A 27,771-nucleotide genomic window follows, 5' to 3' on the forward strand; every position below is an offset into this window, starting at 1 on the left:
CGTCTTTGCACGGATAAAGGCAATAATATAAAAAAAAGCTATCAAATCGATTCTCGTATGAAATATTCAGTTATTAGTAGTATATCTACATTCAAAATAATCCCGTTTTAGTAATATTACAAATTTTAATGTTAGCTTGTTTTCCATGATCATGATTCTAGATATTATTAGGTGAAAAGTATATTCCTAACTTTTTAACGACGTAAATTATCCGTAATATTACTATCAATCCGAGTTATTGAGATAGTGAAATTTTTAAACGGATTTATTATTCCTTTTATTTATATTGTGTTTCAATTAGTAGCTATTTTCCTTGAACAAAAATTTGACTCCGCTTTTAAGCTGAGATATGTATTTAAAAATTATTTTACTTTATGACACCAAGATTTTGGATTATGGTCAATAGCGTGGAAAGGAATTATTTTATAATAACATTTTTGCTTTAACCTACGTTTACTACTGGGAAGAAATATATATTTCTGGATTAAATTTAGCAGCATACACATTTTTAAAAAATTAATTAAGGCTTATTAAGATTGTTTATGGGACAAAAGCTATGTTTAAAACTTTTCTTCCATATTGGTCATTGTTAAAACTTTTCTTCATATTGGTCATAGCAAGATTGTACAAAAAATATATAAACCTAAGAAAATAATATCGATAGATGGGATTCATTGATTTATTAATAAAATAATATTACTTTATCCTCTTGGAATACCATCTTTATATTAGACAGATAGACAGCTTCACAAACAAAAGTGTCCTTTATCTCCTGTATGCCAGCATCTTTTATATGACTGTTGAGGAACCCTATCTTCAGTGTATAAATTTTTATTTATTGTCAATTTTGAATTTTGATATTAAATTTCAAAACCTTTGACAAATTACACAAAAATCAAAACTTTTAAATTTAAAACAAGAAATCTATTGTCAGTATAATTTGGAATCTTTTACACTCTAATAGTTTTTTATAAGAATTTCGTGGTTAAGAGAAATATTAAAAACTGTATGTTTGACGTCATTAATATTCAGGCGAATAACACGATAGTAAATTTATTTACAAACTCCTTCGTGTTTTCTCCACACAATACTAAGATATAATTATATAATTCGTTTAACAACTAAAAACGTTGACATTGGCATAGTATTACATTGTTCCAGTGCGAATGAACCCATAGCATAATAAAAAAAAAATAAGAATGACAAATTGTATCATGAATCATATACAAATTATCCGTACATAATATTGAATGGTGAATATTGTATTAAGACATTCTAAAGATGTCATGTCAATTATAATTTTATTTTGCTTACGAAAAAGTATGAAATAAAAATGCAGGTTTTTTTTTTTAGTTTTATGGTATTCCAAAATTATGTATGGGTACAACCATTCATCTTCCTCGAAGACAAGTTAACAGTGTAACAAATAATAAACATGGAAATACGAATATTTTATTAAGACCCTTGTTAAATAGCACCCGATCTGAAACCATACAATTTTTACTCATACACATCTAAGAATTTTACAGTTAAAAAAAACTTTACCCCGAACCCGAAATGCAAAAAAAAAAGCTAACACCACTCTAATCAAATGTCAAACTTTTACAAATAGAACGTCAAATGTCATAGGAATGACTACGAAAAAGTTCTTATTTTAATTGAATTTAACTCTAAATATACGAGTACCGCTTACACATTAAAGTAATATTTTAACATTTTTGTCTTATTAAAAATATTTAAATTTGAATAATAAGTGGGAATTAATAAAAACCAGATACTTGCATGCTTTTTAAGGAAATATTACAGAATGACAGAAACATTAATATTAGTTTGATAATATAAATTTAAACGTTATTAGAGCAAAACTATTTAATATCGAAAATTTAAACATTTTTCTATCATATGACTAGATTAACAAAATATTACAGTTAATGTATTACACTGTAAACATTAATCAACAATTCCCTTTTAAAGCATTAACGAGACGTAATTTTAGTCTCCAATGATACAGGCATTCACATATCCACTAATATTGCACTTGAAATAAGAAAAATGAGCTGTTTATAAAATTAAATGCATTTTGTATTGGCAAGTCATTAGTTTCTGGACAGACTAAATGATTAAAAACAAACATATAAAGAAACATAGCAATATATATGTAAAAAAAAGATCTTAGAATATAAATCCATTAAAAAAAAAATTCTATTCCTACTTAAAAATAATCCTATAAATAAGTTAACAATATTGAATATTTTCATTTTTGATTTATTTATTCTATATTGATATACTTTAATAAAATCATTGATTGAACAAAAAAATGGGTATTTACAAAGTTCGTTCGTTTATATCTTAGGAGTAGAAAATATATGAAATTAAAAAAAATACTATCATAATAATAATAATAATGTCATTTTGAATATAAAATAAATTACTTAGCAAAGTCTTTATAGAAATATCAATTGTTGTTATGGAATTTCTTTGACATCAGCCTTAAACTGTAACCGATACAATACAATCTGTTTTATGGCAAATTGACACTTATCGCTTATGTAATAAAGATCAAATAATCATCTGTTTTTAAGCACGTTTGACACAACAAGCATTGTAAAACTGCCGATTAGATATAGAGTAGCCGGGATCGAAGCCAATAGCTTGTATCTCTCCTCTGTAAAAAAAAAAAAAAAATTCTTAATATATCAGAACAATATATTTCCATAGCAACACATATTAAAATGGACAAGTAAGAAATATATTTAATTGAAATATTATTATTATTATTAGCACAAAAAATTTTTTTAGTTACACATAAGTACTAGCGCTAGAAATTAAAATATTATCAGAACACAAAACCCAAAAAAAGCTCCTTTTCCCAAAAAGGTTTACTTCTATAAATGAAATTAACTTATCTGAAATAAGAGCTTGACGTGCCTTGAACCACTTACTATTAAAATAATTGAGAAAAAGAACTATAGAAAAATATTTTTATATATATATATTTATATTATATAATTAGTAATTGTTTTTTTGTATATACTTTAAGCATTTCAAATCACGATTCTTGAGTATACCAAAAAAAAAAAAAAAATTAAAGACCCTTAGTAAATGGCATAATAATTTTATTTAGCGGTCAAATAGTTTTTTTTTTGCAACAATAAATTATAAGTAATACTGTGTTTATACTAATATAATCTGTATCCTAATCATTCGATGTGAATTTAATACTGTATCAGTTGAGATTCGCCTCATCGATTTGTTTGCAAATATCGATTAAATCTGGATAAACCATGGGGCTGCGTGTGACGTCATCTTGCGAATTCTTTGGCACAACGATGGGTTTGTCGTCATCAAATATGATTTCGGGATCGTTTTCAATAATTTCCTCTATAGTTTTCCAATCTGTGTGCAATTTTCTCTTCTGGCAACACTCACACATGCCATAGTCGCATTCCTTTTTATTCATATAATATTCTATATCGTCTAATATAGTCCTCTCGTCTCTTTGTATCTCCTGTGGCACGAATACAGAAAACTTCCTAGCAGACGATTGTATGACTTCCTCTATATGTTTATCATCCGGCATTACGTCCGTTAAATTTTCTATATCCTCAGAATTTTTTCTACTATTAGGTGGACTTGTTGTATCTATGCTCTGAAAAATGCTATTTTTTCTTTTCTGACCTGTCATCGCGAATGATTTCTTAGTTGTCGCCCAGCCGAGTGATCGTTGGACTGCCATTTTCCATTTCGTGTATCTGGCATCTCGATCTGTAATGAATTATATCGTCCATTAATTTCTTATACATTACTTAGAGTGCAAATGTTAATCTGTAAAATTATTCAATATGATACTTAGGTAAAGCCAAGCAAAACCAAAAAATTCCACCCATATGACTATTATATAATGATAGATTATTTTTTTTAATGGCTATGGCTATATTATTTGTGCATTTTGTTAATAGCCACCACGAAAAATCGATTATATTTTTGGATAATATTGCCTAGGGAATGATTCAATTTTATTTAACCCTAATTAATGAACATATTAAGACTTATAATGATATGACATGATATCATTAAATGATAAACTCTGTTCAGTTCACTCAACACAACTCACCGTCTTCAAACAGTGGGAGTAGACCCGTAATGCCACCGTTATCATTCGAAGAAATCACTAAAAATTTCCTATCATCAGTATTACTTATACACCCTATATATGCCATATTTTTCTATATCTTATAATATATATATGTAGTCTTTATCTATAAAACTGTATTTTATGTAATGACCGAGAATTCTGGAAGCCCTAAATGTCAATAATAGCGCGACAAAACCCCGAGGTGTGAATCAGTGACTTCGACTTAGGGTGATTGCATACAAAGAGACCACAGATAAAATGAAAAAGTAGAATTGTAGGTTCGACAGCGACGTCAATAATGACCAGCTTTATAAGTTCGACAGAGACGGGAGTTATTCTCCAATACCAGATGTAGATAGATGATAGAGAAAGCGATATTAGCCCTTCCATAGGTGCGACAGGGACAGCGATAATGACATACTCCATAGAATCGACAGGCATATCAATTACTGTCGAATACCCGATGTATGATACAGAAAGCGATATTAGACCTACCATAGGTGCGACAGGGACTGCGATAACGCGACTAACATATTAGTAATATTCCACATACCGTCATCAGTGGTGGTAGGGAGGAATGTGTCGGCCGGGGTCGCCTGCCCCCTCCACCGCTCGGCGCTCCAAACGCCGGCCGCGGAGCCCGCAGCCACCGCTACGCCCAGCGCTGACATGTCCCAAGTATGGGAACGCACTAGGTACAGATGATTATATATATATATTGTTAGCCATAGACAAAAAATAAGGATCCGTGGTGGGGAACGGCGCCTACACTAGCAGCGGCGCACTCATTATTTTACAAAGAATAGTTACCAGCGAGAGCTCCGCCCCTTTGCATAACTAATTTGTAAAAATTAAGTTTAATTGTGTAATAATTTTTTTCAATAAAATTAATTTGTGAATTCGTTGTGATAATTCAATTAATATTGAAGTAGTTTTAAATTAGTATTGTGTAGTTTTTTTTTAAAGAATATCGTAAACCTTTTGTTTTTAAGAATATACACACACACACATATAACATGAATACTCACAAACGGGTATACCGATGAGATCCGCTTGTAGTTGCATCAATAAGTCGTTAGAAGTCATTTTCCCATCCACATGTAACTTGGAGAGCGGCATGCCACAGTCTTTATTCATAGCCTCCAATATATCTCTACAATACATAATTAGATATTAATTATGTATAGATTTGTTTGTTACACTATGTAAAAAATGAAATGTTGTCATATGAAATGGCTTCTGAGTAAGTAAGATATATACAAACTATTTTTATAACATATTAATTAAATACTGACAAATTTATTTTTAATTTATATGTATATAAAAATTTACCTCGTCTGAAAACAGACAGCCTCCAAAGCAGCTCTTATTATATGATTCTTAGTCGTGAACGCTGTCAAACCACAGATAATACTGAAAATTAATATAAAATACACCTTAGAGGTATTCATTATCTATATATATATATATATATATATATATATTATATACCAGTAACCATTATTTAATATTATTATAAATATGAAATGCCATGTAATGTAGAATGTATAATATAATTTTAAATTCATAGCACCAGCTTAATTTGTATTACCATATATATAAATAAAAAAAAAAAATTCTTGTGTAATTTAAAAAACAACGCCTAAATGAAGATGAAGTTAAACTATCTATCGTACATTTAATTAAAACACTATTACAATAAATTTCTAATATTTAAATTTTATAACAAAAATAACTGACAAAAATAATACAATTATTCCTAGTCGGTTAAATTAGACCTACCCTCTGGCGTCCTTTCTCCAATATGGCGCATACAATCCATTGAAGGCTGGTACGAAATAAACGTCCCCAGTAGAGAATACTTGGCCAGCTATATGTTCTGTGTCCTGGGCTACATCTTTGATTAACTTGAGATTGTCCCGGAGGAATTTCATAGCACCCCCCGCGACCGCTATGGACCCTGGAATGATATTTATTAAGGAATTTAAAAAAAAATATCTTCATACTATATGTATGCAAAATCAATGCTAAAATTTGTTTAATTATTTGCGAATTAGTCAATTTTATATGAAAGTTCGAATCTATGTTCAAATGACAATCCAAAGTTATTACGAAGTAACATAGGTTGTATTTTAGATTTGTGATTATTTTTTTAAAATAGATATAAACAAAATACAAACATTTAGAACGGACAAATCCGAGATAGTAACCAGTATAGTAAAATTAGTATAAGTTGATGTTGATAAACATGTCTGTATGAGACAATGTGTTATGAGACATGTCTGTACAAGACAACAGTGTCTTGCGCTTTTTTGATATTTTTCTACTATTAATGTGTTTTAGAACAAATAGCGTTTATATAATACAAGCGAAGAAAAAAAAAATTCTCGATTATTACCGCTCTACATATTATTTTGATATATGATCAGACAAACGCGAAAATTGTCTGCAACAATGCCCTTATATACTTCTTTAATGCCAAAATGAAATATATCAGAATATTCTGTATCCAACACATCTGCCAACATCCTTAACCTCATGTGCTATTTTGTATAGTATAGTATTTTGTATAGTATAGTATGCTTATACCTTCTAGTGCGTATATAGCTGGTGCGTTTGGTCCCAACTTGTAGGCCACAGTCGTTAGCAATCCATGCGAGGAATTAACTCTCCTCGGACCGGTGTTGTATAAAAGGAAACATCCCCCTCTATAAGTATTTTTCGCTTGACCAGCCAGTAGACAGCTCTGCCCGACCAAAGCTGCTTGTTGGTTGCCCAAGATCTGGTGTTTGACAATTTTTTTCATAGAATTGGAATTTGTAAATTTAATTTCATTATCACTTTTTCTATTCATGACGTCATGAAAATATATTTAGATATAATGAGAAATAGATTTATATAAATATTGCAAAGTTTTCATGCTATGGGATTTTGTCTAGATCTTAAATGGGGAATATATACACACAAAATGAATTTAACTTATTTAAGATGTTTTGGTTTAAAATAATAATTGGATATTCTAGTTAAGATTTGATTTGTTATTTAAAAGTACCTACTGGCTTTATAAGACAACTATATTTTTAAATGATTTTGTTAGTCCTGAATATATATATATTACAACTTACCCCAGATATTTGTATACCATCCAATACAGATCCGTCCTGCACGACGCCATACACTTCAGCGCTGCTACGAATTTGTGGCAACGAATCTCTGTGTATACCGAATAACCTGAAAAAAATATATATTAAAAATAACAAAAATTATTACAATTATATGTGCTGGAGTTATGACAAAATTATTGTATAGAGAAATACAAGTGGATGGGTTTTAACTTTTAAGAGTTTTAAGTACCAAGGAGACAGATTTATATAAATAAAAATAAATTTACTATGAATTTAAATACTTTGTAAAACATAATATAATGTAATTTATTCATTAAAACATAGTGATATATATATATGAATATATATCAATCACTTAAGTCTGCTATTCATTGTATTTTTATATATGAGGGTAGTTCAATATTTCAACCTACCTACATAATATTGGATCCCAATTCAAGGTTTCCAGATTCATGAGCAACGTTCTTGAAGCGTTCGTGACGTCAGTTATATGTATACCCCCTTTTGGTCCGCCGGTTAAATTCTAAAAAATTATTACTCTATATTTATACCTATGTAGTGAGATTTTTTTTTAAAAACATACGTTTAGTTGTACAGAAGTTATAGTTTTTTTTTTTTAATAATGTTAGTGTTATGTATTAAATAAATATTTATTAAATAATAATATAAAGTCAAGAATATTGTTGGTAGATATCTTTATTATATATAGCTCTGTCATATACTGGAAACAGAAAAATACTAATTTTTTTTGGTATTGCCATATACAAAAAAAGTTTTTTTAACGCACAAAACATATTTTACGACTGATCAACATACAACTCACCCACACAATCCAACTATCAACGGTACCGAACAACAATCTTTTGTCTCTACTAGCTCGTCTCACTGTCTTCACGTTATCTTTAAGCCACCTCATCTTCAGCGCGCTGAAGTACGGACTGATGGGTAGACCGGATATATTCTTAAGATAATTCTTATTCCTATCCGGTACTTTGGCTAGTATTGCGTCCACTGTTGTATCCGTGCGTATGTCGTTCCATGCTAAAACATATGAGACGAAACCTCATAGCATTCGATGGATTCACTGGATGGATGGAGAGGAGCTTCAACAGTGCTTGGGACTTGCGACCCAGTTGAAGTTTCAAGTGGGCCCTATCTAACGCGCGACAAAGAATCATCTCCATCGTCCGAGCTCCTCTCTCTACCTAACCAAATTTGAAAAGAACCTACTACGGCTGCCTTCTAAGTAGGCCTATATATTTGTAGTCTGTAGAGGATGTATGGACTGCATACAGACAACAGATGGCGGTACTGTTTCGTTCACATATATAATTATGTGATATAATTTACAATACGAAGACTGGAAACTTAACGATGACAACTTTATTATAAAGTTATGATAGCCTATGCCTTACTGTATACTTAGTACGAGTTTCAATAATCCAACTACATACGGAGCGTTAGCAGTATTTTATTCATAAATCTTTTCACATTGTAGTATTAGTGTAGGTCATTGAATGAGAAACGTGAAACGCGTCGTGTGTAGTGTGATAATGAAAAGTTGTAATGAACATATTGTTGTAGGCTTTATTCTAGTTCCATTAAAATCCGTCCAGCAAGAGTAAGTATAAGGTATGTAACCAAACTTTGTTAATTTGAATTGTATTTATTATACTTATACAAAATTATGTATATATAAAAAAAAATTAAACCAGTGTGCTTTAGACCACACGAATGACGTAAAACTTCTTTCGCTCCATCTATATGTAATATATATGCATATGTTTATATGTATATGTATAATAAAGACATGTATATACATATATTAATTTTGTACAAATATTGGAATACATTATGGGTTACCATTGATTAATCTATTCATCGATCCACCCATCCATCCATCCATACCCCCACCCACCCATCCATCCACCCACCCACCCATCCATCCATCCATCCATCCATCCATCCATTAACCGTAACACTCTCTCTATCTATCTTCACAAACTTATATCCCCCTCACACTTTCATTCGCCTCGCCCGATCACATTTTCGTAACGCTTTCATAATCTTACCCCCAAGCGTGCGTAAAGAAGTTTTACTTCAAAAATTACTATTCTATATTCAAATAAAACTAGTTTTATTTGGCATAAAACTTACTTTTTCATAAAATTAATTAAAAAAAAATTAAGTTAGAATAAATACTATTGAGATTAAATGTATATAAGTAGTTTAATATATTTCTTGTATATATATACATATATATATTACTTACATATAGCCGGATGAAGTGGTTCGCCAGTGAACTTATCCCACGCTATTGTGGTCTCTCTTTGATTTGTTATGCCCAACGTTACTATATCTTCTTTCGAGTAACCTTAAATACAATAAACATGCTAAGTCTTAATTTACTAAAGCTTCGGTGTTCAAACATTGTAAGAAATAATATAAAACAAATACTTTTGCGACTACATAGTAAAATTAAAATATACTACGTTGTACTAGATACAATCTCGTTTGTCTGAGACCACGTTTCTCATAAAGTTACATAGTAAACAAAATTTCCTTTTAAATTTAGAATGTCGTTAAATAGTCTTTATAAACATGAATAATACGGTTCAATTTCAATTGATAGTTAATTTTAACTGTTTAAATACCTAATAGTTACCTAAATCAGTTAACTGAGCGATTGCGTTTCCAGCACATACTTTTATGTGTTCCAATATTTCGCAAGGATTCTGTTCGTACCAGCCCTCTTGGGGCTGTACCTCTATTTTGTCCAATTGATGTGACGCCAGTTCCTCTGATCTCTCAGCCTCGTATAACTGTATAATAATTATAAAACATAAACTTAATATACAGTTATATGGGCAGAAACGAAAGCTAGTATACGTATAGTTGATACATTATCCAGTTATAACCGGATCAAACCGGATAAAAGTGACAAAGTATTTTACATTATGAAATAAATACCCTTAGCTTTAATCTAATAGAATTCTTATTTTATGTCAAATGACATTTTTTCGCACTGTTGACCTTTAATGATAAAGAGATTTAGATATTAATATAGAAGATTGAAATAACTATATATATATATATATACATATTGAAATTTTCAGTTCATAACCACGTATATAGCCTTATGTACATGCAATGTTATGTCATATATGAAACCAAAAAAAGAAAAACCGAATCGCTTAAATATTTTCATTTCCGTATGTGAACGATCAAAACAAACTGTAAGAAAACACAGAACTTCTCAAATTCCATCGGACGTGGGTAAAATTTCCGCAACATTTACATAACAGATTTAATTTAAAAGAACATTTTTATTGCAAATTCTCGCCAAATTTTGAAGCCATCATATATATATTGATGATGGATATTAAAATAGAAGATTGAAATTACTATATAAGTACAAACTATAATTCCAATCTTAAAAATAATAATAATGAAATATGTCATTACATTAACATCACTACGTTAATGTCTCGCCACATAAGGTTTTATTGAAAACATCGTGAATGATACAGCCTTGAAAATATGTGAGACGGTAGACGATTTTTTAACATAAAAAAATTATATACAATCTATTTTTCGAGATTTCTTTGATATTTGCGTAAGTAACTTAAAATTGTTTTCAATTATATAAACGTATAAGATTTAATACATCACCACAAATCTAAGAGTCCTGCTTCCATCATCTATGACTCCCACCAGCGACTTTTTCTCACCATCTTTGACGGGCATTTCTTCGACTGAAACACAAAAGTATCATTCATAATAATTTTAACACAGTAGAAAAAATATAAGGATTGTTTTTCCATCGGCTACAAAAATAATATTGAAGTTAAACTTCTTATGCAACTTCCAACAAAGTTGCGTTAAACGTTTAACGCTCCTGGGGGAGTGGGGGGGGGCTTATAACAGAGACAGGTCGAAAAGTAATGCGTGGCGCTCGAACGCACGCGGACAATCATTTGTGACTTGTAATTAATGTTAATAAAATTTGTCTTAAAGAAAAACAAAAAAAAAACCTTAAAAATAAATTTCTACCCCTTCCCTTATCATTCCAACATTACGAAACACTTCTTCGCGCGGAAGGACTTCACGCACAATTCTTTTTTTTTATTAAAAGTATTTTTCCATTGGCTATTATTTAATATATATTATAATTTATAACGAGAGAGTTTAATCAAAATAAGTTTTGACGTTTTCAAATCTATCCATAAATACGTGACAGCACCAATATACTTCTATAAATGTAACTGAATACTATCCGTATGTAGTGTGACCACAGACTTGTAGTAAACATGCTATAGTTAAATATATATATAAACCAACAATTTCTTTGTCTTAAAGAGATCTAAGATTTTCGCGAGTTTTATTCATTTAAATGAAACTAATATTTTTCGGATAAACTACGCGATATTTATTTTTGTAAAAAACTACATGATCACGGTTGCTGAGTAGTAACCGAAACGTCGGGAGTATGTAGTTTTTTATAAAAATAAATCACGCGTAGTTTACCCGAAAAATAAAGGTTATAATTTCTTTGTATTGTTTATACAAATCATTACATTATAAATAATAAAATAAATCAATTTACTCATGATTTATGAATAATTGAATATTTTCAAATGATTTTAATTGCTATGAATCATGATGCAATTAATTGATGCTGTTTCATTAGACAGTCATGTGACTTTTTTTACACTGATGTTGTATATATGTCTGTGTGTCTGTGTTTGTGTGTGTATGCTGTTCTAAAGTTTTCTCGTAACATACTAACGAACACACAACCATTAGAACTTTAATTACACCATTTTTATACACAAATTGTGTCAATTTACATATTAGTGATTAAAATAGGTATTTAATCTACATATGTGTAACCTGTTTTGTTGTTGCCGAATATTCACCTTGACTTGTTAACATAAACATTTTAAAAACAAAAATCTACATAACTGCATACATACATTAAGGTAAATATCAAGAGTTAAACCAACTCTTTTATTTGTGGTATTTTTCCTTGTAAAATTTGTAAATCTGTCTGTTTAATGATACTTTTTTATAAGGCTTCATTAATTTGGCTGGCTTTTGGCACATCCGTACGCTTATTCTAAGTTCGCATAACTACACACGGAACGTTTCCCGTTTCTTCATCTCGAATACGTAGGTTTTATACGTTATTGCTATAATCTGATATTATTTATGTATGAAAACGTTGAAAGTAACGAGGACAACTTAAAATATTATATCCCCATCTCGTCTGCGAGTCGTCACGGTTGTTGCAAAGCAACCGAAACGTCATGGGTATGTAGTTTAAATTTTAAAATCATAAAAAAACGAGCACTACATCCGAAAATATTAGTTTAATTTAACTTAGAATATGTGTACAGATATAATTACGTCGAGATTATTCCTATCATAAAATATAATACCTACTACATCAGTGCAAAGGTCACTGGAGCTAATTACGGAACTAAATTCATATAAAGACAAATAACTCAACGATTTCACTATCCTTCTAACATCGTCTAACTTATATACATGTTGAATGCACTTAATATAATAAAATAATATGCGTATGTCTGTGTATTCTTTTACACAAAAACGCTCACCTCCATCGTCCAAGCTCCTCTCTCTACCTAACCACAATGCAGTAGAAAGTAAAAAAAAAAAATCACACCAAAATTAAGTGGTATTAAATGCTCAATATATTTACTTTTATATAATGTCCGAGTAAAACCGCCTTTCGGAACTAGTATGATAAAAAAAATTTAAAACATCCAAACCGTGATTACGTATAGCAATTTATTGGCCTAGCTCTCGTTGATAAGATAATTATAATGCCACATTGCTAAGTTTTTGAATATGGAGAATATTATATTGCATAGAAATCTTAATTGTTAAAACGTCATGCATTGATACGATAATTATGTTAATCCATGCATGCATAAATTATTTTAATGAAAGCTGTTTACATGTTAAATTCACAATGAAATCGAATACCTACAACTATAACTTAGGAATAATTCTAAATTATATGAATGCGTTGTTTTTGAATCGTATGACAGGGGCAGAATAGACAATTTTTTTTTTCTAAAATTTTAATTATATATAAGAGAGATTTAATAATGAAATTTAATCCAGACTAAAGTAGAATATATTTTAAACTGTAGTCGTATTACGATCAAGAACAGTTACAAATACGTGCAGAGGGTTTTCCCCCGTAATAGTAAAGGGGATAAACACATTATGTATTCTTATTACGTCTTTGTATCCTCAACTTAAAATAAACGGTGTATATTTTAATTCATATATTTAAAAAAAATATTTTTTGAATTTGGGCAGACGAAACACGTTATAAGAATAATTAAACTAAATTTGCTTTATATCAATGATACGAAAAAAAAAATGTAACGTAAGAGTTTTTTTTTATTTATTAAAAGTGAAAGATCAATTATATAAAACCTACTTACTTGAAAACAGGATCTTAATGTATTAATTAATTTTTGTGATAACTAGATACTAAATTTAGCTTAATTTAAACAAGCTATATAAAAATATATACATAATTATAGTTACATATTTTATATAATAAAAAAATATATGATACATCATTTGTGTTATCTTTTACGACATAAACGCTTATCCTTATCTTTCTTAGGATAGTGATTTTATAATCTTTTAAGCTAATTATTAGCTGAATTTTTCCGTGTATATTATTATAATACCATTGACAGTTAAACGTCTTTCTAAAACACTAATATGTTTATTTTTTTCATCCCAAGGTTTTAACTATACAGCCAATGTGAAATTTTATTATGCAAAGTTAGAACAACTATCGTTTATCGATTAGAAAGACATTTTTGGTGAAGTTTAAAAATATTATATATGTTCATTAGAGCTTATTTAATAATTAAGAAAATATACGGATAAATTTGTTTGAATTTTAATTATTATGTTAAGTACATTTTTACGTTTTAATTTTTTTTTTATTACCAAGATTTTAATTAATTAATCACTATATTATGTAAGAAAATTTTCGCTTACTAATAAATGAGAAATATAGACAGTAGTTTCAAATTTCATTATGAAAATTTGATAGCACAAATTAATATGTAGGTACGTTAACTAGTGATTTCCCGCGGACTGTTACGTCAGCAAATTACCTGTATATACAATATTATACAACAGTTTTAATGTTTGTGCGAAACAAACAAACTTACATTCATCAGCAAATATTCCTTATATATAAGAGATAGGATAACGCTGAAACACGATATATCATATCTGAGCTCAGTACAAAGATCATCAACGTAGTGATTATAACTTTAGGTATAATTAAATCTCACCAGTAAATGCTTTTATTAATTTTATTGCAGAAAATTATATCATAATAAGAGCATAATTTAATACTACAATGTTTGATTCGCGGTTTTTCTTACAAAAGAATATATTTTGTCAGGTACAGACGTACCTATATTTCTTTATCGATATCATTTAATCGCGTTGAAACGCAAACTTAGTACTAATTAAAATTTATATCTTTCAACTTCCCCACCAACAGTCGGACGATTATTGTAAAGAAATCTTTTTATTCCCTTACCATTACCATTATAATCTAAAGACAGTCTGTCTCAGACAGAATAGGATTTTAACCGACCTACTAGCGTTTACGATAACTATGCTTGTGACTACAAAATACTTAGTGTTGTAAAAAAAAAATCCTCTTATATACAGTTTATTTCCAAACCTCTTAATAACCATGACAGAAAATATATTTTTTAACACATTTAATAGTAAAAAAGGAAAAAAAAAAACAACATCAAATATTAAACTCATAGGTATTAAACACACAAGGCGACCTCTGTTTACTTTGCACGATATCTGAACTTCGCCTGTTAATTGGAAACTGATAAGTGTTGCGTAATCGTAAGTATAATTAAATAAATTATATGAATATACATTTTATTATGATCAATTATTATTATTCTAATTAATTAACGTTGATATAAAAATTATAGATTTCTATTTTGTAGATACAATTTATTGATTTTTATTGTGTTCGTATCCTCTGCCTTAAGGGTTCGTTGGCTATTATAAACATCTTTACATAGCTATAAATAAGACACTTCTTATATAAAAATAGTACAGTAAAAAATTTATCCGCCATTTTTATTTACAGAACAGTAAAAATATTATTTTGTATTCCTTTATACGAAGCAAAGTCAGTAGCGCAAAGTTTTAAGACCTGATATATCCTTTGACTAGTATAAAAAAAAATACATCTCGTCAGCCCGTGATCATGATTGCTGCCAAGTAACCGAAATATCGGGAGTATGAAGTTGTAAATAATAAAAAAAAACGCGTAGAACATCCGAAAATATCAGTTTTATTTAATTGAATACTCGCGAAACTCTGGACAAAAATAGCACAAGATAGAAAATAATGGAAAGAATTGGAGGAAGCCCATACCCTACGAAGGGTTCCTATAGTATAGATTTTAAGGAAAAAATAACATTAGAATTAACTATCTTCTAAACTTCACTAACATAGATTTAAGTAATTAAAAAAAGAAGCAATGTAATGTTATAGGAAATAAAAGGCTTATTTCCTTGGCTGAAAATTATATAATCCGAATGTGACAACGTTAAAATGCCTAAAAACACTCAAACTAAGAATCGAATAGACTAAATGTATACGAAATTTTGTATATATTTTTCATACATTGTCTGCAATTGATTGCGTTAACGTAAGTTCAAAGATGTTCTTCACGAATACAAAGTACATATTTGGACGGAAATCTTAGTTCCAACTTGTCTTTTTCAAGGCGACTATTAATTATTTCTGGCCTTTTTAATTCGAGGGCCATTAAAAAAAGCAGATAACCAACTCAATAAATTGGCATCTAGAAATTGTACAAAAAAAAAGAAAGTACTTATATTTTTTTATTTATCTTTATGTTGAATAGATTAGTCAAAGCGGTCTCAGAAATATTTATCGTTATTTAAAAAATACCGTTACTTAAACAAACATAAAAAAGCACTTGCGATTGTCTGTGCAATTTTATTATTATCCTCATCTACCTAAATGTGTAAAATGATACTATCTTAAAGATTTATTTCTTATTATGATTTTAAACAATGAAAACATTATAATTTTATTTATTTATTATAAAAGCACATAATATGTGTTACATTTCATTTAAGAACGTACATAGGTTTAAGTCATGAGGCTTACGCAAAACAACAAATACTATGAAAATATAAAATCATTACCGTCATCCATGATGATGAAAGAATATTTTCACCAAATTTAATATAAATCTAAAATATAAACAACAATAATATAAAAAATAAAACACAAATTTACGATGATTCGCGAACGATATAGCAATACGCCTAACACCTTTCACTGCCTAAAGCAAACTGGCCGGTGGAGGCGCGGCTACACACCCGCGGGCCGCGACCCGATTCCATTGAGCCATGACGTTATATTACGTCATCAGAATATAACATACGTATCTTTATTACCAAATATAATAGAATAGCGGTGTTTGGCGGCACTTTTATATCCAAATAATTGATCATTCAGCATAAAAAAAAAATTTACAACACCGTTTAAATTATACAGCCACTGCAATTACGTAAACCCTCTATATAGTCTATATAAAACGTCTAGTAACATTGAAAATTGTATAATACCTTCCGAAAATCTCTTCTGTCGTTTCAAAGTCGGTCTTTCACTCATATTTATTTGAGTATTGAATACACATCGATGAACCACAACGCAATCACACATACTAAACACTAAATTTAGTTAAAACATTTAGCTCTGAGAATCTTGGCGAGACAATAAAGTATGATAAAAATAGTCATAACTAATTAACATAACACAAATGTATGGGGGATGATACGTCATGGATGAATCTTTTGGATCTCAGTTCGTTAATAGAGTACACATGTTGTTTTACAATATAAATAAACAAAAAAAAAAAAATCCAACGGTGTCCAAAAACCTCATGTTAATAGAAGGAAAAATGCGTTAATTACACTTAAACAGATATAATTTAATGTTTTGTATTTATTATTCTGAATAATAATAATAAGTTTATTTTTCCCGCCAAAACTACCCAAACGATATATTTTGACAGGATATAATAAAATTATAACTCCAATTACCAATTTATTTTCTCGAACGAAGTTTCGTAAAACTTATTGTAAGATTATTTATACAATATATTATCATAGCTTCATTTTTTTTTATCTATATTAGAACTTACTGTAGCGCAGTGACGATCAAAAGTAAAGCATAGGATAGATTTTTGCCTCTGAAGTCTGAAATGTCAACTAAGAATTTCATGTGATCCCACCCTTATTATGGGACTGTAATGGAAGGATTTCACAATAAGTTTCGTATTTCAATTTAGGAAAGGCAAAAGACTGTCACTAAACTCTCTTTTAATGAAGCCCTAAACAACTCCTTCATACTTTTATTGACTATAATTTTTTATCTCTAATAATTATAATTTTAATAACTGTCACCTCTGTACTTATTTGTCAAACCCAGCTACAAAATCTAAACTTCTGAAATCTGAAGCTCTTCCATATAGGCTCCTTTACAAACAAGTAAATTTGGAATAGATTTTCTACCGACCATCCATCAGATTTTGACTTACTCTTCAAAATTAAAGTTGGTGAAAACAATTCATTGAAATGAAACATCCTATTTCTAGAAGAATATTTTTATACCACATATTAATACGATTAGAAGGACAATAGTTTAGATCTTTCAACCAGATCAATAAGACGGGGGAGTTATTAAGTGACTTTTATATTGAGCTTTTGAAGGACTTTATCAGCTTTAACTTATATATATATCCTTATATATATATATATGTCACAAACCTTGATTTAATATGTGTCATTTTGACTGCAATGCTTTACTGATACGTTTTTAGTAAATAAGAAGAATATGTAAAACCTTTGACATATATTAAAACATAGTCATTTTTTTTAAGTGAAAACTATATTTTTAATATACAGCATAAAGGTATTATTACTAAATGTAGAAAATTATAACTCAAGTAAGCAAACTTTATTAGTTATGGCCATTATAATATTTTATTAGTTGATAAGCAATATAATTTATGTTGAAAAAATTAAAAATATTGTTATCAGAATGTGTAAGGTTAATTGAATCATGAGTAACGACAAATTATTGTGATAAAAGGACACAGCCAAAGTTCAAAGGATTTTTAACGGAATAATATTAAAACATTCCTTAACATTAACAAATACACATGATTCGGTTGTTATATGCTTATCTCATATAATTTACATTGAGATTATTATTGGAAATATGTTTGAATACTTACAATTGTAAAAATGTTCATATATAAAAATGTATAAAGCAAAGTTTTGAGTTTTTTAATAAAATAACATAATATTTTGATGCCGAAATACAATATCTTAATTCAAATTGGTCACACAAGTGACCCGAGATTTCAACGGAACACTACAAACATATAGTTAATAGTTTTTCATTCATAAATACCGTTGTCCTCCACATTACAGTATTAATGAAATCAAATGGTAAACTTTTTATATCAAGTGTCTTTATGTAAACTCCACAAGTGTGGTAAGGATATTTGACTTGCATAGAAAAGTCTATTGCTATGTAATATTTGAGTTTTTTAGTCATATATATACATTTATAATTGATTTATTGAACTTTTTGCAATTAACATAGAGATATTAGTTCCTTTTGTTACATGTATTGAATTATATGAATACTCTTTGAATATTTCTATTACGATTTTAATAAAAAAAAAAAATTTTTTTTGATGAACATGACTTTTGTTGTTTAAGCTGTGTCATTATTTCTTTATTGTGTATTACTTTTAATTTTGTAATATATTTCGAATTTTTGTTTCATATAGGTAAATAATCATATTAATAGCTGGGAAATTTTAGTGTATTTTTTTTTTCACAAGTTTTTAAATCCTTAATCACAAAAAATCCTCTTCTTTTTTAATCAGACCCTATGAACTGTTGATAGGAAAGATTATTATTTTGTAAAAATATACATAATCTTTTTAGTTTAGCGTAATATACAAGTTTAATCTCGTGATTGAGAAAACTGGAAGTGATAGGCAAGCTTGCCCTCCCTTTTCATTGAATCCTATTATTTTTATAATATATAATAAAATATTTAAAACTATATGTCTGTGTTAGATATCATATCACCATTTCGACTATCTTTTCATATGTAGGTCTTTACAATAAAAACTTACAGTGTTTTTTTTTTTTAATTGACGACTTTACCTTAACCACAACAACTTAAATAATTGCAAAAACACTTTCGCGTTTGTGCAAATACAAAATCAAACCAAGGCCAACGTATTACATAAGCATTTATTGAAGGAAAAAATGTGTTTTGGTAAAAAATAATATTACAAAAATAGATGCAGTCCTAACCAAGATCAAAACGAACAGCATAAACATATTTCTTAATAATAATACTTTCGATTTTATAAACACAACGATCACATAAACATATAAATAGTCAATCCTATTTTTATTGATTCTTAATATATTTTCATTCGCACTTTTTTTTACTCATTATATTTTTGAATATTAGGTTAAATAACTTACCCCTTCTTTACTGATATATCCTGATTAATCGTATGAATCCACCGTACTGAAGGATTTTTAAGCACAAAAAGATCTAAAAATCATCTTAGTAAAATAGTTAACGATAAAATAAAAACAGTAATTTGTAGTGCATTGATATTTTTAAAATTATTTATGCGAAATTAAGCAGAAAATTAATCCTTAGTCCTATTTGCGATACTATTGGAATCGCGGGCTTGCGCCTTACGACTTTCAATTTTCAAAACCACAGAGTGTTGTAATATATTTACTGAAATCAATTTCTTTAAATTTTATTACCATTAACAATGCACTATTACATAACATCATTAATTAAATAACTATGAATTTAATTTCAGTGTTTCTTTTTAATACTAAGGATATTTGAAACTGGTGTACATTTGGAAACTGCCCTTAAAATTCAGATAGTGAATTCAACAACGACAGTTCACTTATTTTGGTAGATATATATTCAGTATAATTCTCCAAATAAAGTATTAAAATTAAAATATATTAATTTTAAATTAATTATTCAAAATTATATACGTTGGCATTAGATCAAATACTTTCGACTATCACAAAGCTTTGTCAAAGTCACTGTCCACGTAAGATATGACATATTAATTCGGAATCGCTGACTGATTCTTAAACTTTTAACTTACACAAAAATATTCATATAAGGGCTACCTATTATTTTATATAAATTCTAATGTTCATTAATACAAAAATACTAGTGATTTATGAGTAATATGACTTCACTAGGCCACATTCTTCGTAGTATAATTAATCGTACTCAGGATTATTGTTTACTATGTCAGAAACAAATAGAGGGAAATCCTATAAATATACAGGACGAAGTTGTACTGAAAGAAACGGATTCCAATGCTTCTATAAAGATTTATGACGTGCTTTCTCTAGTACTAGGCTATGAAGTATGTACAGAACTTTTTTTTTATATTGTAATATTAATAAAAATTAATTTAAGTTTTCAATTACAGATTTCTTGTTCCATGTCAGCCCTCGAAGTTTTATGTAAACACTGCACACATTCAGCTGTTAATTGTTACAAATTTATTGTGAGTGCAAAAGCAAGTTTCGACACCATCACCACAGCTATAAGTAACCTTAAGACATGTTTAGAAAATACACCAGAAGGTATTGAGGGAAAGAAATCTCTATACATCACATTAGATACTAGTAATTTTGCAACTCAACATTATTATGACAATCAAAGTAATATCAATTCCAGTATAGCCCTTAAGAATTTTCAGTCATTATTTGTTTACAATTCAAACGATAATAGACAGTCGTCAAACAAAACTATCGGTAAGAGACATGATGGTAAAAGAAGAGACTATTTTACAGTACCAATTAAAACGAGTGAAATGCTATATGATAAGAATGATAAGAAAAATCTTAAGTGCAAAGCTTGTTTGAAACTTTATCCATCATTATCCAACTTGAGAAACCACTTTATAAGGGTCCATGCACCAAAGGATTACAAGTGTGATATATGTCAACGAAAATTTGGTTCTTTAGCACTGGTAGAGGCCCATAAGAGTGAAAGCCATTGTACAATTGTATGTAGTGAGTGTGGAAAAACATTTCACAATAGACACACATTGAAAATGCATGAAATTGGACATTATTTGAAGCTCGTCTGTCAAGATTGCGGCAGAGTTTACAAAAGTCAGACAACATTTAAGAAACATATCGATTTAAATATATGCTCTCAAAAAACTAGAGCGTCCCCCGCCAATGCGAAATTCACATGCGATTACTGTAATAAAAAATATACACAAAAAGTATCTTTGAGAGTACACATTCAGTATGAACATGGTAATTATAAAAGTCATGAATGTAAGTGGTGTAAGAAAAAATTTTGGGCGCAGAGTAGATTAAAGGCTCATATTGTGAAACACACACAGGAAAAGAAATTTCAGTGCAATATGTGTGGTGGTAAGTTTGTAACCAAGGAGTCTTTACTGTATCATACAAGAACTCATACAGGTGAAAAGCCTTATAAATGTGAATTCTGTGACAGCAGATTTCTATCAACTTCTAGAAGGGTTGATCATATGAAACGACATCACGCCGACCTTATTTTTCAGTGTCAAATGTGTAATATGAAATACACAACTCAGGTGTGTTTAGAGAAGCATATGAAAACACATAAAAATGTTGATAAAACTGTAGAAATACCTACTTCAGAAGGAGTTATTCATGTTTCAGAGGATGAAATCTATTTGGATATGTCCGATGAAGATTATATGAATCAACATGTAGGTTAATTATAGAAATAAATTGTATTTTAGGCAAAAATCAATTACGTTTAGTCATTCCGGCTTAGAATGTGTTCGGGAAAAATCAAGAAATTTTTCATTATCCATGTTTTTATTAATGGAGTCGTAAATAATAAACTACTGTAAATATTTTCGGACCAAACTTCCGTCATTATACAATACATGAAATATGTTAAATAAATTAAACAATATTTCATTGAAGTTAATTGTAAAGTATTTATTAATGTTATCGAGTAAATCTTTGCTTTTCACTTTTTAAGTTTGAGATTACTGATTAGTAAAATAAGTCTTTCCTTTTATTATTTATCAATAAATGAATAAAAAAAATGTTGTCTGTTTTTTATAAGACTTTTTAAATAACATTAACCTATCTTTCATATTCTTATTTATTATTTATTTAATAAGCGTAATGTTTTTAAACATATATTAAGGACCCTAAATACTTGCTATTCAATGCAACTATTGTTTTGTTACCGTCAATCATTTGACGGCAGGCGGCACTTTCTATGACAGATTTGACTTTTGAGTATGTTTAGTGATACGCTATCCTTCTTCATGTTTTACCAATATTTTACTAAATTATGTGATACTAAGAAATAAAAGACTGTTGGAAATACAAAATGACGTTTTTAGAAGATACACTCATAGTGTTAATATCACAAGTAAGTAGATATATATTATTACGTGTAATTTGAATTCCGTTCAAGATTTTATAAGTAAGCGGGTTTAAATTGTGATAAATATTTTTTTCAGGCCATATTCTTTATAGGCGGCTGGATATTTTTTGTGAAACAACTTTTTCGTGATTATGAAGTCCATCATCTACTTGTACAGTTAATATTTTCAGTTACATTTGCTCTCAGTTGTACAATGTTTGAACTTATTATATTTGAAATCATCGGCTATTTGGATTCCAGGTGACATATGCGATATATATTTCTATATTCCTATACCTAAAATTAACGAAAGTGTTTCTTTAAGCTCTTTGTAATATTCATTATTAACTGGTTTTAGGACTGAAGGTATTTGCTACAAATAAAATATTATCATACTGCCTATATTTTATGTTGTTTACTAATGGATTTTTTTTAAGTTATAGCATAACACTATTAATTAAAAATCATATGAAATATCTAGTATAAATTATGTTATTAGGTAATTTTTTTTTCAGTTCAAGATATTTTCACTGGAATCTTGGTCTCTATTCCCTCCTGTTCATGCTGATAGCACTCATACCTTTCTATATAGCATATTTTTGCATCAGTAATGTAAGATTTGGTAAGACATCATGAGTTTTAAGATATTTTCGGACCATACATCTTGTACTAATATTAAATTATGCTTACAGTTACCAAAAATGTAATAAGACCACTTACTATGATGGTTTGGTTTATATATTTGTATTTCTTCTGGAAGATAGGAGATCCATTTCCAATATTAAGTCCAAAACAAGTAAGTATGGTTTTACAAGGAAATTAAATATAGACAGATATAGTAACTTTATTCTGATAATAATGTCTTTTAAAACATTTTATTTGCGTTTAAATTGTCACATAATAAATCTTTGTAATATGGAGCAGGCTTCTCTACATCATCCTGTTTTGGATATATATTTAAAAATAAATACACTCAATGTTTCCCACATTAAGAGGTTGATTCCAGTAGATGACTATGACCAGTAGAATAATAAGACAAACTGACAGACATTTTCATCTCATCTGCCAGTCTCGTCGTGATCATGATTGCTGCAAAGTAACCGAAATGTCGGGAATATGTAGTTTAAAATAATAAAAAAGTGATTGTATATCCGAAAATATTCGTTTTATTTGAATGAACAATTATTTATGTTGTGATTTTTGTGCAAAAGTAATCAAAATAGAGTTTGTTTATAAATCATTTTATTAAAAATACTGCAGGCTTATATAATATGATGTATGCAATCAAAATTCATATCTTTAGTGAACATTTTAGGGTATATTTTCCATTGAGCAAGGTGTATCACGTATCGGAGTGATCGGCGTTACTGTTATGGCCCTATTATCTGGTTTCGGTGCAGTAAACTATCCTTATACATCAATGGCTATATTTATTAGGTATTTATATCATTGTTTACTATAAAATTTAATTAGAACAAAACTACTATAAATTTCACTGGACATGTCTGTTTAAATACTTAATTAGATGGACATAATTCATAACTGTAATAAATTTTCCAAGAACAGGTAAAGTCGGAAGAAAATCATATTGGAAACTTTATATATATTATGAAAATTTAACAAAATGTACTCTATGTGATTTCAGACCAGTAACACAATCAGATGTGTTATCAATAGAGAAGAAATTGCTACAAACTATGGACATGGTTTTGGTTAAGAAGAAACGCATAGCTTTAGCAGAGTCTAATAGTAACCGGAACTATATGAATCAATCGGTGGAAAACAGAGGATTTTGGTCCAATATTCTGTCAAGTGTCGGAAACATAGCGAATCCTTTAAGCCATAACACTGAAAGCAAGTATTTTATCAAATAGAGAATAAATCTTAGATAAAAACAAGTTTTTATATACATAATTGCTATATGGAATCTTTAAATTTGAATTCCTATAATAGTCATTACACAGACAAGCGAAATATATTTCTGTATATTCGCTTACGTCCAAAGAGACCAGATAAAGACTGTAAACAAACCTTTATAGTTTTAATTACATTTCAAATTACTTCATATTTATTTATTTAATTTACTAGTTGAAAATTGTTATGCTTGAAAACTATGTTCTTCAATATATATATATACATATATATATATCCTATATACATATATATATATCAGATTAAATTATGGTTATATATCTAAAGTATATGTTTTAATTATGTTTTAGATATAACTCAGCTTCGTAAAGAGATCTCAGCACTTGAAGAACTTAGTCGACAGTTGTTCTTAGAGGCCCATGATGCTCGTAGCATGAGAGAAAAGATAGAATGGTCTAGAACATTCCAGGGTAGATACTTCAATTTCCTTGGTTATTTCTTCTCTCTGTATTGCATATGGAAGATATTTATTGTGAGTTTGTTGATTTGTTACACAATAATGCCGGAACTTGTATTAATTATGTTTCTGTTACATGTTTATATATATAGCAATTAAAATTTTATGCTCTACCAGCTAGACCATAGTCTTACAATTACTAATAGAGAATTTTGTCTCATATAAAACATATATATTTTTCCTTTTTGAACCTAACATTACTTTTATTAATAATATTATATTCTCATCCGGTCTGTCCGTGATCACGGTTGCTGTGAAATAACCGAAACGTCGGCAGTACGCTGTCAAAAATAATTACAAACGAATAGTAAACCCGAAAAATATCAGTTTTACATCAATTAAACTAATATTTGTTGGGTAAGTCTTATATCTAATTATATATTTTGTTTCAGTCGACCATAAACATAGTGTTTGATCGTGTTGGCAAGAAAGATCCGGTGACGCGTGGCTTAGAACTGGTGGTGCATTGGCTGGGTCTGAACATTGATGTGTCGTTTTGGTCACAACATGTGTCGTTCATACTAGTTGGGTGTATAGTCCTTACTAGCATACGAGGGTTACTTCTGACTTTGACTAAGGTATGTTATGTATTAAATTTAAGTAATATATATATATATATGACGTCGGCAACTATACGGTCCCTTCAATGTCGTTATAAACGGTTTTGACTGTATATACATATAGAGCAAAATTTTTTGAGAAGTTCTCGTACAATAGCTATGAAATTAACATCAAAAGTAATAAAGAATATGAATGTATTTAATAATAATAATAATAATTTGTGTTATTTTGCAGTTCTTCTACAAAATATCGTCGTCTAAGTCGTCGAACATCATAGTGTTAATACTGGCCCAGATTATGGGCATGTATTTCTGTTCATCCGTACTGTTGATGCGTATGAACATGCCTCCCGAGTACAGAATCATAATAACCCAGGTTCTGGGAGACCTTCAGTTCAATTTCTATCATCGTTGGTTCGACGTCATATTCCTTGTTAGCGCTCTGACAAGCATTTTTACTCTGTACTTGGCCCATAAACAACCGTCTGTCAATTAAAATGTTTATTATCTCTGTCATCTCTATTTTCCAGATTAAATATCTCGTAATTTGAACTTATCTGTGGAATTTAAAGCGAATGTCAAATGATTTTTTTTTAACATAAGTGTCAATTTGTGTTGCGTTTATGTACATAAGATTTTCCAGCACAATAAAATTGTAAATATGTACTGTTTAATTGTACGTTGCGAGGCAAAGCCGGGCTGAGTCGCTAGTGAATAAGACTGATGCAATCGTAAGAAATGTATTTAATAAATAGGTATGTGAAATAAATACGTTATTTTATTGTATTCGGTTTGACTTTATCCAATTAAATTATTTAAACCAATAATACTATTTATATTCGCAAATTCGTTATTTTTTTAATATATATTTTTTAAATTTAAACTATGGAAAGACGTTTTCATCGAGACGGAAAAAAAAAGTTTTAATTCATAAATTTAGTGTTAATCATTTATGTTTGATCTTATTTGGTTTATTGTTTTAAATATGGCCTTCATCCGCGCACTGTATATTCTGCTAGTGTCGTGTAGAGTGGAAATAAAATTTAACAGACTCGACTGAAGTCGTAATTAGGAACTTTGTTAGTAGATCTTAAACAACATTGATCCTATTTGCGAGGTAAACATTAAATTTTTACTAGAAAAGACAAACTTTCAAGTGGACACAAAATAATTAAAGCATCCAAAAAATAAAACCAACATTTTTCGGATTACTACTCGTAGTATACTCGCGAAAGTCTTCGATCTCATTAATCAGACTATCCATTATTTGTTTCGTATCAATATCCGGAATCCATCTTGAGTCAAGCGACCATCTTTTTGCCTTTTGCCAGCAGTTTTAGTACCTCTCCGTTAAAGGTGGCGCCACTTTCTTTATATTGAGACTTATATAAAACACCCACCTTATGGATATTCTTCATTATATTCGTTTTTCGCGCCTTTTACAAGTCAGCAAGTGAAAGTGAAGTTTACCGCGAAATTACAAGTGTTTTAAGACAAGTGTAACCTCTCTGTTAATAAAATGGAAAACCATGGAGACGGTCATCCATCATCAACAAGTTTATGTGAGAGTGATAATGTGTCGTCTGATAGTTGTGGTGGCAGTCCAGGAAATCGAGAAACAAGAAAAGAATCAAATACTGTAAGGTACGCTCATTTTGAATTTTTATCTCAGCAAATTGCTCTCTTAACGTATCTTATAACGATAGGCAACGAACATATAAATTTAAAGCATGATAACACAGCACAATCAAACTATTTAAATTCAGAGCGCCCTGTTGATGAATCACCAAATCAACAAAAAATTTTATCGGAAAAATTAGTACAACAGTGAAAGATCCGGTTTTTGTAAAAGCAAATGATAAATACCTTCAAAAAATAATCGAGAGATTTAATTGTGACGATTGGTATGCTATTAGATTTTCGGATACACAAAAGAAATATTTA

At 29.2% G+C, this 27,771-nt stretch overlaps 3 protein-coding genes across 8 annotated transcripts; 2 read left to right on the forward strand and 1 right to left on the reverse strand.

The window, feature by feature from the left end:
- Nucleotides 1-1,432: 1,432 nt before the first annotated feature.
- On the reverse strand, nucleotides 1,433-20,203 carry LOC116775572 (glycerol kinase). 6 transcript variants are annotated; one of them, XM_032668458.2, is made up of 15 exons: nucleotides 16,971-17,130; nucleotides 10,933-11,015; nucleotides 9,926-10,082; nucleotides 9,533-9,634; nucleotides 8,084-8,301; nucleotides 7,674-7,783; nucleotides 7,261-7,366; nucleotides 6,725-6,917; nucleotides 5,918-6,095; nucleotides 5,468-5,548; nucleotides 5,164-5,288; nucleotides 4,689-4,826; nucleotides 4,115-4,171; nucleotides 3,679-3,765; nucleotides 1,433-2,665 (listed from the first exon to the last, which is right to left on the reverse strand). In XM_032668458.2, the coding sequence occupies exons 1-15, from the start codon at nucleotides 17,065-17,067 to the stop codon at nucleotides 2,568-2,570; spliced, it is 1,830 nt and encodes a 609-aa protein (XP_032524349.2). In that variant the 5' UTR covers nucleotides 17,068-17,130; the 3' UTR covers nucleotides 1,433-2,567. The 6 variants fall into 6 exon arrangements, with proteins under 6 accessions (XP_032524349.2, XP_032524350.2, XP_032524348.2 ...); XM_032668459.2 differs by lacking the exon at nucleotides 4,115-4,171; XM_032668457.2 differs by lacking the exons at nucleotides 1,433-2,665; nucleotides 16,971-17,130 and adding an exon at nucleotides 19,923-20,203 and having other exon boundaries at nucleotides 3,100-3,765.
- Nucleotides 20,204-20,546: 343 nt separating this feature from the next.
- LOC116775528 (zinc finger protein ZFP2-like) lies at nucleotides 20,547-22,245 on the forward strand. Its single transcript, XM_032668409.2, has 2 exons — nucleotides 20,547-20,851; nucleotides 20,918-22,245. The coding sequence occupies exons 1-2, from the start codon at nucleotides 20,660-20,662 to the stop codon at nucleotides 22,208-22,210; spliced, it is 1,485 nt and encodes a 494-aa protein (XP_032524300.2). The 5' UTR covers nucleotides 20,547-20,659; the 3' UTR covers nucleotides 22,211-22,245.
- Nucleotides 22,246-22,726: 481 nt separating this feature from the next.
- LOC116775723 (Golgi pH regulator) lies at nucleotides 22,727-26,596 on the forward strand. Its single transcript, XM_061525023.1, has 9 exons — nucleotides 22,727-22,884; nucleotides 22,976-23,139; nucleotides 23,394-23,500; nucleotides 23,571-23,674; nucleotides 24,194-24,315; nucleotides 24,524-24,732; nucleotides 25,101-25,282; nucleotides 25,660-25,845; nucleotides 26,063-26,596. The coding sequence occupies exons 1-9, from the start codon at nucleotides 22,843-22,845 to the stop codon at nucleotides 26,321-26,323; spliced, it is 1,377 nt and encodes a 458-aa protein (XP_061381007.1). The 5' UTR covers nucleotides 22,727-22,842; the 3' UTR covers nucleotides 26,324-26,596.
- The last annotated feature ends 1,175 nt before the right edge of the window (nucleotides 26,597-27,771 follow it).

This window comes from Danaus plexippus, chromosome 27, assembly GCF_018135715.1.
Source record: "Danaus plexippus chromosome 27, MEX_DaPlex, whole genome shotgun sequence".
Lineage (NCBI taxonomy): Eukaryota > Metazoa > Arthropoda > Insecta > Lepidoptera > Nymphalidae > Danaus > Danaus plexippus.